The sequence below is a fragment of the Perognathus longimembris genome, chromosome 7 (genome assembly GCF_023159225.1).
Source record: "Perognathus longimembris pacificus isolate PPM17 chromosome 7, ASM2315922v1, whole genome shotgun sequence".
Classification (NCBI taxonomy): Eukaryota; Metazoa; Chordata; class Mammalia; order Rodentia; family Heteromyidae; genus Perognathus; species Perognathus longimembris.
The window spans coordinates 28,281,307-28,300,527 of record NC_063167.1 but is presented as its reverse complement, the minus strand read 5'-3'; the positions used below and the strand labels follow the sequence as shown (position 1 = coordinate 28,300,527).

At 48.3% G+C, this 19,221-nt stretch overlaps 1 protein-coding gene across 3 annotated transcripts in view; it reads right to left on the bottom strand.

The window, feature by feature from the left end:
• Cfap57 (cilia and flagella associated protein 57) overlaps nucleotides 1-19,221 on the bottom strand; it is a 69,206-nt gene that overhangs the window by 12,788 nt on the left and 37,197 nt on the right. For all 3 annotated transcript variants that reach the window (XM_048351068.1, XM_048351070.1, XM_048351069.1), the window contains 10 exons: nucleotides 18,458-18,619; nucleotides 16,028-16,183; nucleotides 14,572-14,665; nucleotides 13,749-13,939; nucleotides 12,255-12,428; nucleotides 10,966-11,124; nucleotides 8,474-8,617; nucleotides 4,462-4,578; nucleotides 2,599-2,733; nucleotides 2,365-2,508 (listed from right to left, as the gene is read on the bottom strand). In XM_048351068.1, coding sequence (XP_048207025.1) covers nucleotides 2,365-2,508; nucleotides 2,599-2,733; nucleotides 4,462-4,578; nucleotides 8,474-8,617; nucleotides 10,966-11,124; nucleotides 12,255-12,428; nucleotides 13,749-13,939; nucleotides 14,572-14,665; nucleotides 16,028-16,183; nucleotides 18,458-18,619 — 1,476 coding nt within the window. The remainder of the gene's footprint in view (nucleotides 1-2,364; nucleotides 2,509-2,598; nucleotides 2,734-4,461; nucleotides 4,579-8,473; nucleotides 8,618-10,965; nucleotides 11,125-12,254; nucleotides 12,429-13,748; nucleotides 13,940-14,571; nucleotides 14,666-16,027; nucleotides 16,184-18,457; nucleotides 18,620-19,221) is intronic.

The following is a 19,221-nucleotide window of genomic DNA, read 5'->3' as shown; positions in this document are numbered from 1 at the left end:
GTAAGGAATTCACCCATGGATGCCTGGATAAAGAGCCGTGGAAGCGGTGTACTCTAGGTCTATACAACAACAGTGTTCACTTATCTTCCACATCTGGTCACTACACAGTTCCAAACATAGTGTGTGTGTGTGTGTGTGTGTGTGTGTGTGTGTGTGTGTGTGTGTCCTGGGGCTTGAACTAGGGGCCTGGAGACTGTACCTGAGCCTTCTCGTGCTCAAGTGCTAGTGTTCCACCACTTGAACCACAGCACCACTTCCATCTTTTTCTGAGTAGTTTATTATAAGAGTCTCATGGACTTTCCTGCCTGGGCTGGCTTTGAACCAGAATCCTCAGATCCCAGCCTCCTGAGTAGCTAGGATTATAGGCGTGTGCCACTGGTGCCTGGCTTATACCTGAGCCTTTGTGCTCAAGACTGGTGATGATCTACAACTTGAGACACAGCTCCACTTTCCAACTTTTTGGTGGTTAATTTAAGATAAGAGTCCCATGGATGTCCTGCCTGGGTAGACTTTGAATCATGATCCTCACATCTCAGCCTCCTGAGTAGCTAGGATTACAGGCGTGAGCCACCAACTTCTGGCCCAAGCCCATGTTTGTCTTGGCTTTGGCCCAACAACACCTTTTCTTCCAATTTCAAGATCTAAAAAGGAAACAATATTTGACATCCAGAACAGCAGTTTGAAATTTTCCTTTACAAAAGCTTCCTAAGCTGGGCACTAATCTTGATTGTAAAACCAGGAAGAATAGGGAGTCCCTGAGTTCAATCCCCAGTACTGGCAGGCATACCACACAGACACACAGTCTCTCTCTCTCTCTCTCTCTCTCTCTCTCTCTCTCTCTCTCTCTCTCTCTCTCTCTCTCTCTCTCTCTCTCTCTCTGTCTGTCTCTGTCTCTCCCTCTCCCTCTCCCTCTCTCTCTCTCTTCTTAAGTTGTTTGAAAGCCAAATCTTTTCCACAGGGCTCTACTGCAATTAGTAGTAAGCATCTTTTTGGCTGGGATGCAGTGGGGCCTCACAGCCCTGCCTCGGGTACCCTTCTTGCTCTCTGCAGTTGTCTGAGTTGCTTCTCTGGATCCACAGAAATGAACAGCACATGGCTTTACAATGCTGCTCTGCTAGGGTTCCTCTGCAGCTACCTCCCTCTGCCCACCTCAGGGAGTGGCAGGGTTGGGCACAAGTCCTGCTTGGTCCTCCTCTGCTACCTGTCCCCACCCTGGCCTGGCACCTCCTTGGGCAGTGGGAGTGGCAGAGATGGCACACAATGCTCATCCCATATGGATGCTTAGGCCTCTTCACTTCTTTGCATTCCCTGCGTAGGAAACTGACAATTGCTTTGGGCATCGGTTTGCCGTGGAGAAAGCCTGTGGAGGATTCCCAGGCCTGTGTGCTGCTGGCAGGGTATAGAGGAAAGCTCAGCCGTGTCACCAGTTGATAACTGCACCTGTTGTCACCCAGGTCTTATTTCCTATCTTACTGCGCTTGGGGGTGGAGGGGGCTCTCTTTGCTCTGGGCACTTGAGGCATTTTGTGATGGCTGTGTTAGTGCCATAAAGGGTCTTACTCACTGTGCGCATGCCTCTTTTGGGGCCTCCGCTTGCTTTTGTGGCTCAAAGTAAGGTAATATTTTAAAGGGAGGTAGGGCAATTCTTAGGATGGCATGAGGCCAGCTGTGCCTGTGTCTGGCCTGAATTGCAGTGTGCTCTGCCGGGCTGTATGTGGACTGGCCAGCCGAGGACATGGTATTTAATCTAACTGCAACCTGTCCCCATTCCAGTATTTTAATTGGGGCATCCAAGGAATGTCAATATAAAAAGCTACGTACTTCACAAATGAAATTCTGATGCTCCCCTTTGATATTAATTCGCATTAATTGCCTCAGACGATACTGAGATACAGGCAGAATCCTGCTGGGTAATCCTGATACTATGCTTAGGTGGGAGTGGTGATAATGGGGCCAGGCTTCTGGAAGGGCCCAGTGAAGGAGACTGGGAGGTGGGCGTGGTGAGCTCCTGAAATCGGGTGGAGGTCAAATCAGGTGGGTGTGGTGAGCTCAGGACCAAGAGATAAGGGTAGGACCTGGGGCACCAGAAAAGTGAGATGAGGCAAGTGTGTCCTGGCAGGTGTGAAGTGCAGAATAAGAAGCAGCAAAATCAAAGACAGGTGGAACAGGAGTTGGAACCGGGGGAGAGAGGAGAGAGGATGACTCAGGAAAGCTGACCTGGACCAAAGGACAGGGGTCAATGGGAGGAGTGAGGCAGGGACACAAGGGGAGGTCAGAGGGAGGAGTCGAGGGTCCTCCCTTGGTCCCCCAGGGTCTCCGAGAGACCCCCGGATCTCGCAGGTGGGATGCAGGAGGATGCCCATACCTGCATGATGCGGACATAGTCGCTGCGGTGCAGCTCGCTCTCCTTCACCACCTTCTTCTTGAGGGTGGCCAGGTTCCTCTCAAGGTGCTCCCGCTGGCGGGCGTACTCCTGCTGCAAGTCTGAGTTCAGCCCAGCAATCTCCACCTGATGGGGCGGAGTGGATCTCAGTGAGGGAGGGGAGATATGGGGCGCAGGGCAGGACAGGGCAGGGCAGGGAGGGACTTCTGAGCTCACCATGTCTGCCCGCTGCACATACTTCTCAAAGAGACCCCGGATCTTCTCCTTCAGCAAGCGGGGCTCCTGGATATACGCCACGCAGTTGTGAAGGTCTGTCTTAAACCGCCTGACCAGTGCTTCTAAGTCCCGCTCCTGCAGGCAGAGATACTTAGTCTGGCCACCGCAAGGTGTGCTCCAAGCGGGAGGAGCAGGGGCTAAGGGCACAGAAGGGGACAAGAGTCCCCTCATTCAGGACTTACAACTGCTCATCAGGGGCACACTGAGCATGGAGACTGAGGCGAGCACACAGTTAACAGAAGGTAGTGCTGAGGTTCTGGGGCACCTACCTGGGCTGGGTCCCCCCCGCCCCCCGTCTGAATAAACTAAGTGGCCCGGAGACCACACATGGCTTCCTTTATTGCTCTGGATTCCTTTGAGGGCTACAGGCCTTGGACGAAAGGAAGCTCATATAACCACTTGCACTACTTCAGAGCCAACACAGAAAATATGGATCTTTTTTGCAGGGCCCTGGCCAGAACTCCCTGTCTTCCTCCTGACACTCAGGAGCGCTGTGTGAATACGGGGGAGGATCCTGGAGAATCAGGCAGATCTGTGATCCCTGACCTAGAGAGGATCCCTTCTTTTTCTTTGCTTCCCTAGCCTTTTATCCACATCCCACAATTTTCTGTGTCACGCTCTACCATGCACATGCCACTGATCACCTATCAGCTTCACCAGCATGTGAAGGGATGAGACTCTGTTCCCATTTGTAACCCTGCAACTTCTAGTATTATCTGGTATGCAGTAAATGTTTGATGTGGAGGATGGAAAAATGTGTTCTGATTCAACAAACACTTTGGCAGCTATGTACTGGCCTAGGACCGGTAGACTCAATTGGCTCCACTTGTGCTAGCTAGCTATGCATGTAGGTACACTTTTCTTCTCCTTCCCTCCCTCCCTCTCTTTCTTCTGGTATTTGGCTTGAACTCAGGGCCTGGGCGTTGTCCCTTAGCTCTTTTTACTCAATCTATCACTTTAGCCACAGCTCTACTTCCAGCTTTTTGGAGGCTAATTAGAGATTAGAGTCTCAAGGACTCTCCTGCTTGGGCTGTCCTTGAGCCGTGACCATCAGATCTCAGCCTCCGGAGTAGCTAGGATTACAAGAGTGAGTCCTGTAATTGGTAAAAGGTTCTTTCTTTCTTTTTTTCCCCCAGCCGTGGGGCTTGAACTCTGGGCCTGGGCACTATCTCTGAGCTCTTCCGCTCAGGGCTAGTGCTCTACCACTTGAGCCACAACTTCACTTCCGGTTACCTAGTGGTTAAGTGGCGATAAGAGTCTCATGGACTTTCCTGCCTGGGTTGGCTCTGAACTTCGATCCTCAGCCTCCTCAGTAGCTAGGATTACAGGTGTGAGGCACCGGCACCGGCACCAGAAGTTTCTCTATATTTTTCTGCCCATACTTTTCTGCCCATTCTTTCCTTATAACATAGAGATAGGATTTGATGATGTTTGAGGCTCTTCTAGTCTTCATAGTTTTGTTTGGTTTTGGTGGTCAAAGATTTTAATCACTGAGTACCAATGACTTCTCTGGTCCTATTTTTCCTTAGACTAAAGAAACCAAAGACTCAAAATGTTCTCAGGAAACCAGTGCCGCTCCTCCTGGTCACTGCACCCAAGTCATCTTATAGTCTTCCATGAATTCTGTCTGGAAATCTACATGGGCTTAAAACCAGGCAGGGCCGTGGCGAAGTAGAGTGTGAGTTAAAATGGGAAGTATATCTTAGCTGTGAGCTGGCTCTGTCTCCAAGAAGCCAGCTGCCCACTGCAGGCAGGTGCCAGATTCTGCATCCAAGCACTGCCAGACTTGGCGAATCCTCCCACCTTCTGCTGCTCCTTGCGCATCTCTTGGTCGGTGGCTCTCAGTTTCTGCCACAGTTCTGTGATGTTCAGCTCCAGTTGTGTGTTCTGTTTATGGAAACGCTCCAGCTCAGCTTCCATCTTCAGGGAACCAGAGACAAAGAGGTGGAAAATCAGAAAGTAAGAAAATGAAAATTACATTTGAGAACTGAAGTCTTTTGGTGGGAATATTCCCTAATACCAAGTACCAAGGCCTATCTTTTCTCATTCCCATTTGTACCCTCTGGTTGAGGAATCCTTTCTTCATACCCTTTGCCATCCTAAAAGCCCCTTGGCCCCTTCACTGATTTGTATCAACTCGGGACCATGTGTGTCTATGGCCACTCACCTTTTCTTTCCTTTACCATGAAGATTTCCTCCCTCCCTCCCTCCCTCCCTCCCTCCCTCCCTCCCTCCCTCCCTCCCTCCCTCCCTCCCTCCCTCCCTCCCTCCCTCCCTCCCTCCCTTCCTTCCTTCCTATGCCAGTCTTGGGGCTTGAACTTGAGACCTGGACACTGCCTCTGAGCTTTTTCATCCCAAGGCTAGCACTCTACCACTTGGGCAACAGCTCTACTTCCTTCTTTTTGCTGGTTAACTGGAGATAAGAATCTCCCCAATTTGTCTGCCCAGGGCTGGCTTCCAACTGTGATCCTCAGATCTCAGGAGGTGTCAAGGTCCAGCTTCCTTTCTTTTGTTGAATTCCTTCTAATTGTTTAACTCTCAAGAACTGGAGTTTCAAGTTCAACATGAAGCAGGGCTCTCAGGAGGAAGTACCTCCCCCTCTTTGCTTTGTGAGGTTCCATGACTGAAGCTTGACCATAGAACAGACCTCAGTAATCCTAAACAGAAAGCTTAGGGCTGATTCTAAAGCACACAATTTGAAGGTGGAAAACAGGAAAAAGCTGAGTAGGCTACTTGTTCTCTTGAAAAGTTCTTCAAAGGTATAACAGAGAGGTGTTCTGTCTTTAAGAAGGGGGAGAAAAACAAAGAAACCACCAGTGAGCTGAAAGATTTTCTCTTTATCGTTGAATTTGTATTAACCAAAAATGTCTGTGTGATAGTTGGACCTTTTGAACAGGCTCAAGCTAGACGTGTGTATACTTTCAGGAGACCTGATTCCTGCCCAAAGCAAAGGGTGATATTTGATTTATACACACACTCTATTAGCCACCAATATTCCTTTTAATAGGGAGGCTCATGACTACTTTGAAGGAATGGGGCAACGTGTGTGTGTGTGTGTGTGTGTGTGTGTGTGTGTGTGTGTGTCTGGGTAGAGTAGCCCTTGAGTTTTCCCCTGGCCCTTTGATGGGTTTCAAGGCTCTTGGGAAACTGTCTGGGGAAGACCAGGAGACCCTAATGAGTCACCCCCATGTTCTGGACATGAAGGGGAGCTAGAGGAAGTCTGCTTATGGCATTTTACTGGACAGAATGAGATGTGTGGCAGAAAGATGGTGCTCAATGAATATTTGGTGAGGAATGGCAAATGTTGGGGGCAAAGAGGAGCACTGGTGAGGACTTGAGGAGGACTGCAATGCTTTGGCTCTGGGAAGGTAAACACAAAGTGCTTTGCAGTGCTGCCTCATAGAGGACACACAGCCACGGCAGGTCCCGACACAGCTAAAGGAAGAACTTGCTGCTCAGAGAAGCAGGTGCAAGGTACAAAGCAGATTGAGAGGTCACTGCTGACTGTAAGAGGCCTCGGGTGCAGAGGGACAGGAGAAATGAGAAGCTGAGGTTGAGATAGAAGGCACCCCGTTGAGCACACCGGAGGTGGCCTTTGGAAAGTCTTTAACTGGCTTTTTTGGAGGAAGAGTAAGAAGGGGGAGGGGGGAGGAACCAGAAATGGAGGCAGAGGCAGCTCCAAGCATTTTTGCAGGCCATGCAGATTCCAGGTGACTGCAGGAGGAGGGCAGGAAGGAGGGAGAAGGGTGGGCGGGAGAGGGCTGCTGAGCTGGGTCATTCAGTACCCAGGGGCTCAAATGGTGAGCAATCCGACCTTCACCCTGAAAGCCCCGGGAGCTGCACAAGAGCTTTTTACCAGAAGCAGCCGGAGCCAGCTGGTGTCTCAGAGGGCCTGACCCAGAGGTTTCCACGAGAGAGGATAAAGCTAGGTCCAGGCAGAGAAGCCGGGAGGCTGTCCCTGGGCTTAAGGAAAGGGATGATAGTATTCTAGTCCAGGGAAACGTCAGCTAGAAGAAAAGGGTTTCTCCAGCTCACGCGGTTCCCAAAGGCCGAGCCTGAGTGTAGCTGATCAGCATTTTCCTCTGCCATCCTAAGTCAGCAGGGACAGACTGGGTTGGAAGGGAAGAGACACCCGGATTACAGTTTTACCTTTGTTCTTCCCTTTGCCCCAGGGCAAAGCCCCAGAGTACTTGGAGACTATAAATAATATGTTTACAGAAAAATGGTGAAATATGTGAAATGTGAGTAGATGACTGAAAGTCAGAAGATGAGCCTAGAATATGGGAACACATGCCCCCTTCCCAGCGAGGAAATTCCATCAACTTTTCCTTGTGCTGTTTGGGGAGTCTCAGTGGGGCAGGGGCAGTGGAAAAAGCATTTTACCCTCTGGAAATGCATTTGGCCATCTCTGGGGACATTTCTGATTGTTAACACCCCCCAGCAACCCTGAGCAAACAAGGGGCGCTACTGGCCTCTAGTGGGCAAAGACCAGGGATGCTGCTGAACACCCTGCAACACACAGAATAGCCACCCCACCCCCAACAGTTGTCCACCTCCAAATAGGAACAGTTTTGAGAAGCCTTGTGCAATGTGAACAAATAGACAAGTAGAAACTAAAATGATAAGGTTTTGGGGTTCTGGAAATTTGGATACTTCTCCCCTGGCAGAAGGTTGTTTTTTTTTTTCCTTCCTTCCTTCCTCCCTCCCTCCCTCCCTCCCTCCCTCCCTCCCTCCCTCCCTCCCTCCCTCCCTCCCTCCCTCCCCCCTCTTCCCTCCTCCTCCCCCTCCCCCTCCCCTCCCCCTTCCCCTCCTCCTCTTCCTCCTTCCTCACCATTACTGGGGCTTAAACTCTGGGTTTTGTGTTTTCCCTTTCTAGCTTTTTTTGCTAGAGGCTGGTGCTCTACCACTTGAGTCACACCCTTCACTTCTGTGGACTTAATCTTAAATCCAGCTGACAAAAATGAGGAAAGAGACAAAGTCAGAGATTTCAAGGGGCTGGCAGCACCTTGACCCTCCAGGAGTCTTCTTGAGATGCTGTTAGAATTGGTCTATGGAGTTATGAGAAGGGAAGAGTCAAGAAAGATCTCTATCTTAACCAACTGGGGGAACCATGGTCCCATTTATTTAAAAAAAAAAAAAAAGAAAAGAAAAGAAAAAGAAAGAAATTGGAGAAGGAAAAAAAAAACTGGAGGGGAATATGGGGGGGGGGGGGAATCAAGAATTCAATTTTCCATCAACCAAGGCCCCTGCCATCAGCTGTTTCCTGCCCAGTGAACACACAGCATAAGGAAATGCAGTTTGTGGGGGAGCCAGGGACAAGCCGGAATGGGTCTCAGAAACCCTGGCTCACTCTTATCTTGCTTCTAAGCTCTCTTCTCTACCTTCATCCTGTTTGTTTCCCAGAATATATTCTGAATTGTTCCACTTCTGGGCTTAAGAGGCTTTGAAGATTTCCGATTCCTTATCAGATGAAGTCTAAACACCATGCTCAGGGCCTAGAGCCCCACACCAACACTCTCAGTTTAAGAAATATGAGTGAACCACCCAAGTGCTTGGTGAGTCTGTTGGCTGAGTACACACTGCCCTCTGGTGGCCCAAAAATCAACTACTGTGTCTCTCCCCAAGGAGCAAGCTAAATCCCAAAGCACTTTGCTTTGAGGGGAGCTCAGCCCTCAGCTGGACCTTCTTGGTAATAGTCTGTGGGGTAGAGGCCACACCCCGCCTTTTGAAGCCCAGAGGAGAGTTTTCATTCATTCCCCTGGTGGGGGAGGGGAAGGGAAGGCCTGAGCGACCAGGTATGGAAGATAGCTCTCACCTCCTGAATCTGTTCCTTCATCACCTTGATCTCATTTTCCCGAGGTTCGATTTGTTTCTTAAGTTCCTTTATTTTGTAGTCGAGCACAAACTTGAATTTCTCTAGTTCTTGGTTTTTCTTTTTCAGGTCATAAATTCTCTTTTCCTAGGGGGTTGAGATTGAGAAAGAAATGAGAGCTATCACAAAGCCCGGGTACATGGAATCCCCTTAAAGGGATTCTCCTCAAGTTCCGAGGAGACTCCTGATGGAAGAGACCATGGACTTCCCTCCACTGGGGAAACAAAGCCGGCACTGTCTCCTCCAGGCAGCAGCATGACTTCTATCTACCCTTCTGGGCTGCCCATTCTCTCACACTTTCCTACACAGGTTATGGGCGTTCCCATCCCACACTGCAGCTCTCCCATTGGGACCTTCCTGCTTCTCCAGCGGCTGGCTGAAAGCAGTTCCCTCCCTTTGTATCTAGCTGTACTTGAGACCTGCTTGTGACCCAAGCAAAGGATGCTGGGTGGCTTCCAGGCTGTATCAGGAAGGTCAAGGAGCTTCATGGAATACTGGCTCTGAGGGAGGCTATCAGCTCTGCAAGAAGTCTATACTGAACCCTCCAGGCTGAAGTACACATCTAGGGCTCTGGTGGGGACACGTGGTTGTACCCAGTGTCCCCACCATCTTTGCCATGGTGCCAGACATGAGAGAAGCCACTTTGGATGTTGATATTCCCGCTGCTAGCTGTTTGAGTCAACCCCCAGTCTTCCTGGTTGAGGCCCCAGACATCAGGAATAGGACAAGCCATTTCACTGTAGCGCTGTTCAAATGCCAGATGCACCGAATCTGTTGGCATAATAAGACAGCTGGTGCTTTTCATCCGAAAACTACGTTTCTAGGTATTTTGTTGTACACCAATAGCAACCAGGCTATGGATCAGTCTACCCATCAATCATCCATCTGTCCATCTGTCCATCCACCCATCCATCCATCCATTTGTGCTTTACTGAATGAAGATCTTTTGCCATGTATTAGAATTCCAAATGTAAGTATGAAGAATTCCTGTTCTTAAGGAGAAAACACTAGTGGGAAGTAGCTAGGTACATAAATATAACCTTGAGACATGAAGGAGGGAGCTACAGAGGCTGGCTATGTGTTAAGGATGCTAAGAATAATTTGCCTGAATGTCAAGGGGAAGTGGGAAGTGAGGCTGAGGAGGGGGTGGAAGGCAATGGTCTCACATGTTGGTCTAAAGAGGTCAGAATTGATCCCATAGGCCAGGAGTTAACACACGCAGCCCTTGGGCCACATTTGGTCTGCTGCTTATTTTTTTTTTTTAAATGAGTTTTGATCGGAACATAGCCAAGTTCACTCATTTACGGTTGTTTGCTCATGGGTGTTTTCACAGATGGTACCCAGAGTTCATGAGCTGAGAAAGAGACCATATGGCCAGGAAAAGCCCAAAATGTTTACCATCTAGCCGGTTACAGAAAAAGTTTGTTGACTCCCCACTGTGGGCCCTGGGGAAAGCACTGAAGAACTGTAAGAGGGAGAATGACGTGGTTACCTCTGTACTCTGGCTCCTGCGATGGTGGGGACAGGGGACATGAAAGAAGAAGGAAGGACATTAGGACACTTTGTTGTCTAGGTCAGGAGGCCTTGGTCTCTTCCTTGTCAATTCTCACTCGGAGAAACTGAAGAGCGCTTCAGATTGACGCACACTCCTTTCTATGTGGAAATGGCACGTGGCTACTAGCCAGCTAACCCTTACAAGTTCTTCTCCAGAGCTATCATCCTCATTTTAAGGTGAGAATGGAAGGCTTGGAGAAGTTGCCCAATGAGCAAGCCTTGGTAAGTGGAGGGGTGGGGACCTATTTACCTAACTAGCCCACATTGGACCTACAGGGGAATCCTTGCTGATGCAGAGGTCATGACGAGGAGGCATGGAGTTAGGATTAGCTCAGTACATTCTGGAGGGTGATGGGGTATGCTTCAGAATGTGTGTCTGTCTTGTAAGTGTTTTGTGGAAAGGCATCCCCCAAGGTGCTATTAGCTTCCTGCGGTACCCAGTAGTTCCAGGGCCAACTACTGCCAACTATAGCAGATTGTCTCTGGCCAAGAGGCCCATGTTAGCCATATGGCAAGTAAGCTCCTCCTTGCCCATGGAGATGGGTCACGTTAGGGTACCTGGACTAGGGCAACACAAAGGCCCTTGGAGTCAGCTGACTCAATGGGACCCCAGCTCTTACAAATGGTGTGATTTGGGGCCAAATAGTCAACCTCTTGGAGATCAGTTTCCTGAGCCATAACACTGAGTTGCTCATTCTCCACAGCTGTTAGCAGAATTGAGTATGATGCATTGCAGTAATCACTCCAGTGCCAAGCACACAGTAGGCCCTTTATGTTTCCTTTATCAAGTCAAGTAAATGGGCTCCAAGAAACTGGAGGCCTTCTCGCCCAGTCCTGAAGACAGAGCTGTGGTTTAAAGAGGATGCGGGACAAACCCTCACCTTGTCTTGTATTGTCTCATCCCTTTCCTGGATCTCTCGTTTGAGGCCTAGCATGTCCTTCTCCAGAGACTTGATGACTCCTTGCAGCTTCACCTGTTCTGCCTTGAGCATCTCAATGTCATTGGTTCGCTCTTCAATCTCCTTCTGCAGGCTACTGAACTGAAGATAGAAACAACGACATGAAAGACTATGGGGGTCTTTGAGCTTATCCCCACTCCTCCCAAAGAGCTCCTCACCACTGACCAGCTGGGGGCTTCTCCCCTGAAGAACTGAGAATGCCATGCACTCAACATCTTTGTTTTTTGGGGGGGGGGGTACATTTTGTTGTTGTTTTTAAGACGGGGTCTCAAGATACAGCTTAAGCTGGCCTCTGCCTCAGGCTCCCAGGTGTGAGGATGGCAGGGATGTGCCACCACGCCTGACTCTTTTGGGTTTTTTTCTTTGCTTGTTTGTGGGAGTGAACTTCTTGAGAATCTGTTTCAGCATTTCCCCGGCCAAATGGATGATGGAGTATTTGCCTGATAATTTCCAAGCCCCATTCCCTGGGAATGAACATAGCTTGTTCTGATAAGAAGCTTCTGAGATTAGTTCCCTGAGTCGACTCAGGGTCTTCCACAATCACACAGACCTCGAAAGGTGGCCATCAGTGGCCTACAAAGGTCACAGAGATTGAACCTTACTCAAGGAGCCACCTTAGCCATGTTTGAGAAGGGAAGGCATAATTCTCCGCTAGACTCAACGGGGAGTGTGATTTCTTGGCTTCTCTGGGGATAAATCATTTGAAGGAAAGGAACGCAAATCTGTAAGTCACTCAGCCATCATCGGTGAATAAAAAATACCTGACTTACCTTGTTAAAAAAAAAAAAAGCCTCTCTATTCAGGCTTATTCTCCCACCCTCAGGAATTCAGACAGGATCCACCATGCCTGCAGTTTAGTTCCAGGCCAAGAGTTGTCTATCTCAACCTCAGCAGACCTCATTCCCACTTCCGTCATTTTCTACTTCCCCAGAAGTGAAAGCTCAGAGCAGCTAGCCATGTGTGGGGAAGCTGGATAGATAGCCCAGCAGAAAAGGATGCTGGGAAAATGGATGTGGCCCCTTCAAAGGACAGGGCCAGGATGTCTGCCTAAAGGCATACCTGGGACTGTTCCTGTCCTCAACTGCTCGATGGAGGTGAGGATATTCAGGTGAGGACTCTTGTTTGGCCACCCACCGCTCTCTGTCCCCAGCTTGCTCTGCCATATTTCCTGGGCTGGCCCCTGGGTCTCTCTGGGAGAATAGCCCCCATACCTTCTTCCTCATGATGCCTGTTTCTCCCTTGAGCCTCAAGTTGGATTCCTTTTCATCCCGAAGCTTTTTCTCATACTTGGTTTTGATATCTTGGATTTCCCGGTCTTCATCTTCTTCAATCTGTTTCTTGGTCTCCTCAAACTCCCGCAACTGCTGCCTGACGTCTTCTTGTGCCTGCCAAGGGGGGGTGGGGGTAGGGATGGGGTGAATACCATGGGAAAAGGGGCTCATGATGCTTCTGTGCTGAGAGGACCCGGGGCCAGAGGAGCAGAATGGGAGAGGAGCCTGATGACAGAGGTGCAGCCTGAAGCTCCATCCTGTCAGGCCTTGGGCTCGACCACTACGACCACCCTCTTACCACCACCAACACTCAGGCTTCTTGCAATTTTCCTTCACAGAACTTGTGACAGCTATAAATAAATATATATATATAATTTTATTTTATGTGATTACATATTTTATGCTTTATAAAATTATATTTTGTACTTATATATTCTTTAAAATTATATGTAAATATAAAAATATACTCATACTATATATATGCATATATTTGTAGTTGTGTGTGTGTGTGTGTGTGTGTGTGTGTGTGTGTGTGTGAGATTCATGCCAGTCCTGTAGCCTAGGTGTGTCCTTCAGCTTTTTTTTTTCTTTTTGGCCAGTCCTGGGCCTTGGACTCAGGGCCTGAGCACTGTCCCTGGCTTCTTTTTGCACAAGGCTAGCACTCTGCCACTTGACCCACTTCTGGCCTTTTCTATATATGTGGGGCTGAGGAATCGAACCCAGGGCTTCATGCATATGAGGTGAGCACTCTTGCCACTAGGCCATATTCCAAGCCCTCCTTTAGCTTTTTTATTCAAGGCTAGAGCCCTACCACTTGGACTACAGCTCTACTTATAGCTTTTTTGGGTACTGGTCCTGGGGCTTAACTTCAGGGTCTGGGCACTGTCCAGTGCTAGCTCAAGGCTAGCACTCTATACTGGAGCTACTCAGTGTTATGGCTCAGGAAGCTGATCTGAAAGAGTTTGACTATTTGGCTGGCTTTCAATCATGTGTGATCCTTAGATCTCAGTCTCCTGAATAGCTAGGATTACTGTCGTTAGCCACAAGCACTGGCCACTTCCAGTTTTGTTTTTTTTGGGGGGCCAGGAAATTGAAGATAAGAATCTCAGGGACTTTCCTGACTGAGAAGATTTCAAACAGCATCCTCAGAGCTCAGCCTCCTGAGTAGTTAAAATTACAGGCATGAGTTGCCAGTTCTCAGTTCTAATTCTATATTTGCAAAGTTACTGGTTGTCTCTCCCATTCCATGTAAGTTTCTGGAGGGTAGAAAAGTATCCTTCCATACCCCCATTGAGTCCCCAGTGGATAGTGCATGCTGGCAGACAGCAGCTGCTTGATAAAGCATTGAATGGACGAATGAGTAGCTCTTTAACTCTGCCCTCCCTCTTCTTCCCTATGGAAAGGAAGACACAGAGTCTCGCTCCCCAGAAGGACCTCTTCCAGAAGGTTGGTTTTCTCCTGCAGTTTGGCCTCGTAGAACTCGGTCAGCTCCTCCAGGGCTTGGCTCTTGGTCTCATCATTATCTCGGAGTTGTTTTTCATATTCCTCCTGCATCCTCTGGGACTTGAGCTGCAGTTCCTGGTACTTCTCATATTCTAGGAGCAACTTCTGGTTGTTGCAACATTCTGAAGGAAAGAAAGGAGGCAGGTTATTACAGTGGCTGAGCCACACCAGCCTGAGGGGCCCGTGGCTGGCCCAGCCACCTCCAGAGCCAAGGTCAAGGCCTGCCTGTCTTCTGTCCCTGCCAAATCTCTGCACCTGCCCCACCTCTACACCTTCCCCACCTCTACACCTGCTCCCACTCCACATCTCTCCAGGCAGCCAAACTAACTCCATGCTGCTCTGGGCAGAAAGGCCAAGGCCAAGAAGAATGTCCTAAGAACACAAAATAGGTATTAGTATTCCCATTTTAGGGAAGAACAAAGTGAGCCCTGGTAAGGTTAGGTGACTCCGTAGAGCACCTAGCCAGTAAGTGCTGAGTCTAGGACTAAGGCAGTTCCCCAACCTGAGCTCTAAACCTAAGCTTTCCGTTATCTCCTATAGACATGAAGTAGGTGTTTAATATGTCCTTAAGGAATGAGTAAGCAGGCAGGAGTGAAAACCAGGGTGACTGGCTGGGGATAAATGTGCACTGTTGGTGGAGCCACATTTCCTGGGACTTCTGTTGTCTGGAGGGCTTGTACTTGTCTGTCTCTAGCCTGTCCCCTTCTGGGTCTCACCAGCCTCCCTTGGCCCAGGTGGCTTTCCGTAGACTCACCCAGGTCTTGCAGTTCCCGGCTCTGTTTGTCTAGGAGTTCCTCCATATACTCTCGGTGAGCTATATCCTGTCTTTCTTTTTCTGTTTTTAAAACCTAAAACAGAGTCACATTTTTTTTCATTTCTATAGATCTGCTCAAGGCACCCATGGAATGAGATGCAATTTCACAAGTCACACTTTGTAAATTTCACTCACAAAGATGTTTTTTCCAGGCCTTTATTTTGTACTAAACATTGTTCTATGGAGCAACAACATGATCACTTTTACACACATTATATTTCATCCTAAATGTTCTTACACTTCCTGTTTTTGCCCTTGCTATTAAACAGCTTTGTCAGTGATGAGTAGTTCTGGTATATCAAGTAGATTTGGGGGTGAAAATGTAAGAATTCATTTGTATTCTTGTGGATACGATGTGATTTACACATTGCTTCTAACTCTTTAGGTATGTCAAAGCATAAACTAAGATCTTTTTTTTGAATGACCAGGACAGCTGCTGGCCAACTGTGGAATTCCAGCCTGGCACCTAATTTTGTACATATAAATGACCTCAGATAAATTCTTGAACTAAACGAATGAATTAATAACATTGTGAGACAGATATTTTGCAGCCAAAGTCACTGATCCATAGAGGTAACAAAATAGAAGAAACATCTCTTGAATAAAAATTGGTGGTGGTGGGGGGCTGGGAATATGGCCACAGTGCTTGCTTTGTATACATGAAGCCCTGGGTTTGATTCCTCAGCACCACATAAACAGAAAAGGCCAGAAGTGGAGTTGTGGCTCAAGTGGTAGAGTGCTAGCCTTGAGCAAAAAGAAGCTAACTGGAATCAAACCCAGGGCATTTTTTTTTTTTTTTGGCCAGTCCTGGTGCTTGGACTTAGGGCCTGAGCACTGTCCCTGGCTTCTTCTTGCTCAAGGCTAGCACTCTGCCACTTGAGCCACAGCGCCACTTCTGGCGATTTTCTGTATATGTGGTGCTGGGGAATCGAACCTAGGGCCTCATGTATACGAGGCAAGCAGTCTAGCCACTAGGCCATATCCCCAGCCCCAAACCCAGGGCATTCTATCACCAAGTTATTTTAAAACAAGTTTTTCCTGATCACAAATGTAATAAATACCCATTGTAGGGGATTTGGAAAATTTGATAAAAAATATAAAGAACCAAGTTTAAATTATTCATAACCCCAGCTTTCCAGAGATAACTACATTGTTATCTACTTTCTGTATTTACTTATTGTACCTAATTAATGCCACTCAAGAGGGAAAATTTTATCCTCTGCTCTTTTCTACTTAGCATTTACTGTATACATTTCTGCCTATGCTTTACAACCAACTTTGCTTCATGTCTGAACATTATGCTACACTTCTCAATGTATCAGAGCCAGCCTCATCTTCAGCAACAGAGCAATCTGTTTACGACTTGTGGTTATTCATTCAGTGTTCTCAGACAGACCTGGTTTTTCGTTTTTAAGGACTCCATTTCCTGAATGAACTTGTCAGTGAGCTCCTTAATCTTCTCTGAATAGTTCAGGTCTTTTAGTCGAAGTTGATACTCGTTCTCCATTTTTAACTCTTCCACACGGGTCTTTAGCTCCAACATAACCTGAGCCTGTGGGAGAAGGATCCAGAATTAGGAGTGTTCACAGCAGATGGATGAGAATATGTAAACCCGTGGCTTTAACCAGGGACCTGCTGACTTTTTTTTTTTGTCCCAGGATCTTTCTTGTGGCATTGTGCATCATGGCCTACAACGGATGTGGACTGTTCAGGTGATGAGTTGGGGAATGACTACATAGTCCAGGTGAGAGGTAGTAGGCACTTGAGTTGAGGTAGGGGTGGAGGGAGGCAGAAGAGTAGAATGACCAAAGAGTGCTAGTTTAGCAAAAGTGGGGCTAGATTGGGCGTGGGGTGGGGTAGAGCTGAGAGGATTATGGATGAAGGTGCTACCCAGGCCATTCACCTGAGAGTTGGGCATGGCTTGAACTCAGGACCTTGAATACTCAACTGGTGTTTGTTTTTTGTTGGTTGTGGTGCTTGAACTCTGGGCCTGGGTGCTGTCCCTGAGCTCTTCAGCTCAAGGCTAGAGCTCTACCACTTGGGCCTCAGTACCACTTCTGGTTTTCTGGTGGTTAATTTGAGCTAAGAGTCTCATAGACTTTCCTGCCTGGGCTGGTTTTGAACCGTGATCTTTATATATCAGCCTGCTGAGTAGCTAGGATTACTGGTAAGCCACCAGGGCTGGGAAAGTATGACTTTTAGAGTATAGGTGGAGGGAGAGCCAAGGAAGGAGCTAGGATCTGGAAGGAAGAATTAGAGAGGCTTGTAGGGGATGCTTAGGGTGGGGTCTTGTGGATTCTGAGAGAGGAGGGAGGGTCAGGAAGTAAGCAGCCTGTAGGCCCCAGACATTTCCAGCTTGGTAGCAGAGCCTTCATGCCTAGCTGGGCACTGTGGTCAGGCCTTTGGATCAACCTTGTAGCTCCTATTTGGCTTCTTATCCTAGAAGAGAAGCCAGCCATATTTGCCTGCCACAGGGACACAGGAAGCGCTCTCTCTCTCTCTCCTCACTCAGCTGTGAGCATCTGTGTCTGTCTTTTCACCTGCGGATACCTAGTGCCTAGCTAATGATCTTTAATAAACACACTTAGGTTCTTGCTGAGAGGCAGTGAGTGCAGAGCTCTGGGATTCTCTGTGAGTCAGACATGTAGCTTCTCTCCCATAGGGAACTCTGCCCAGAGGTGTATACTCAAGTCTCTGCAAAACACTTTTTGGAACATTTACTACATCAACAGGGAGGAAGTCTCCTTGGTACAGTGTCTATGAGAATGGGCTTTGGACTAAATCTGGATTTGAATTCTGGACCTACCATTTACCAGTATGGTGACTTGAAACCTGTTCCTCAAAGTGGGAGGGGTTTGGAGAATAGTAACTTCTTTATAAGGTGCTTGCTTCATGGCAAATGCTGGTTTTGTCATTCAAAGCCATAGGTATAACTTTCAGGAATGTTTCCTAAATACTTTTTTACATTTTTCTTCTATATTTGAATTTGAACCCAGAGCCTCATGATCACTAGGCAGGTGCCCCAACCCAGCCCAGCATTTTGCATTTATTTATTTATTATTTTTTATTTGAAAATACTGAAAACAGAGGGGGGTTACAGCTACACAAGCCAGGCAAAGTGCATACCTCCCCCCAGACAGCATGACCCATTCCCTTCTGTTTTTCAGATACAACTGGGGTACCTGGCTTGTCAGTTCGATTTTGTAAATATTGATTGTCTTCTAATGTGTGTAGTGAGTGCTAGAAACTAGGTGTCACACAGGATAACTGTATACATGGTTCCTGCTCTGGCACAGAGCTCAAGGCTAGTGCTCTACCACTTGAGTCTCAGCTCCACTTCCTGCTTTTTTGTACTAATTGGAGACAAGAGTCTCACGGACTTTCCTTGCTCTGATTGGCTTTGAACCATGATCCCCAGATCTCAGGCTCCACAGTAACTAGGATTGCAGGTGTGAACCACCAACACCCTGTACCTGTTTCATTCTTGCTTGGGACCACGCCTTTCTCATTGTGAGCCCCCCCCCCCCCCAGCCTTCAATCTCATGGTATTAGTAAACACACCTGAAAATGGAGCGTTTTAAAGGCCTAGGCCAGCTTTCAAGGGTCTCGTTGAGATGTTAATGAGGGAAAAAGACAGGCTGTAGGCAGGTGGAAGGGAGTGGAGGGCAGCTTGATGGCATGGATGGAGTGTGTGGGTAGTCGTGGTGGCCTATGCCAGGGCAGGGCAACAGCCAGGCGTGCAGAAGCCCTGAGGTGCTGGGCTGAGGAGTTGGATGCAGTCTGGTAAGGAATTCTCAAGTCCCTCTTCCCTAGGGCTGGTTCTTACCTTCTCTTCCATGTCTGTTTTAGTCACGAGCACCTCTTCAGCAAAGCCCACCTCCCTTTCTCGCTTGATGCCCCGGCCATCCTTATCATAGACCTTCCAGGTGAACAGGCAGCCATCTTCTGCAACCGTCAGCAGGAACTGGTCATCGAAGGTCAGCGACATCTGTTAGAAAAAAGAGCACGGAGAAGACACTTTCTGGGGCCATGGATGACTGGGGCTGAGCTGACCGTGGGGCAAGGCCTCTGCCCATGCGATCCTGTGCATGTCACTGCTTCTGTGGGTTCTTATCTTTCTAGCAGAGAACCTGACAAGCACCTTGGTACAGAAATGACTTTCTTTTTTTGGGGGGGCTTGGTCTCAGGGCCTGAGCACTGTCCCTGGCTTCTTTTTGCTCAAGGCTAGCACTCTACCACTTGAGCCACAGTGCCACTTCTGGCCATTTTCTATATATGTGGTGCTGGGGAATTGAACCCAGGGCCTCATGTATACGGGGCAAGCACTCTTGCCACTAGGCCATATCCCCAGCCCCCTTGGTACAGAAATGAGTCTTTACTCTTACTCATGAGTTTAAGGGAGCCAGTGTGTGGGGAGAAAACAATGCCAGGCTGGCTCTAAGCAGGAGTTAGTCAGGAACTTGGCTTCTTTTCCTTCCTTCCTTCCTTCCTTCCTTCCTTCCTTCCTTCCTTCCTTCCTTCCTTCCTTCCTTCCTTCCTTTCTTCCTTCCTTCCTTTATTTCTTTCGTTCGTTCGTTCTGGCAGTACTGG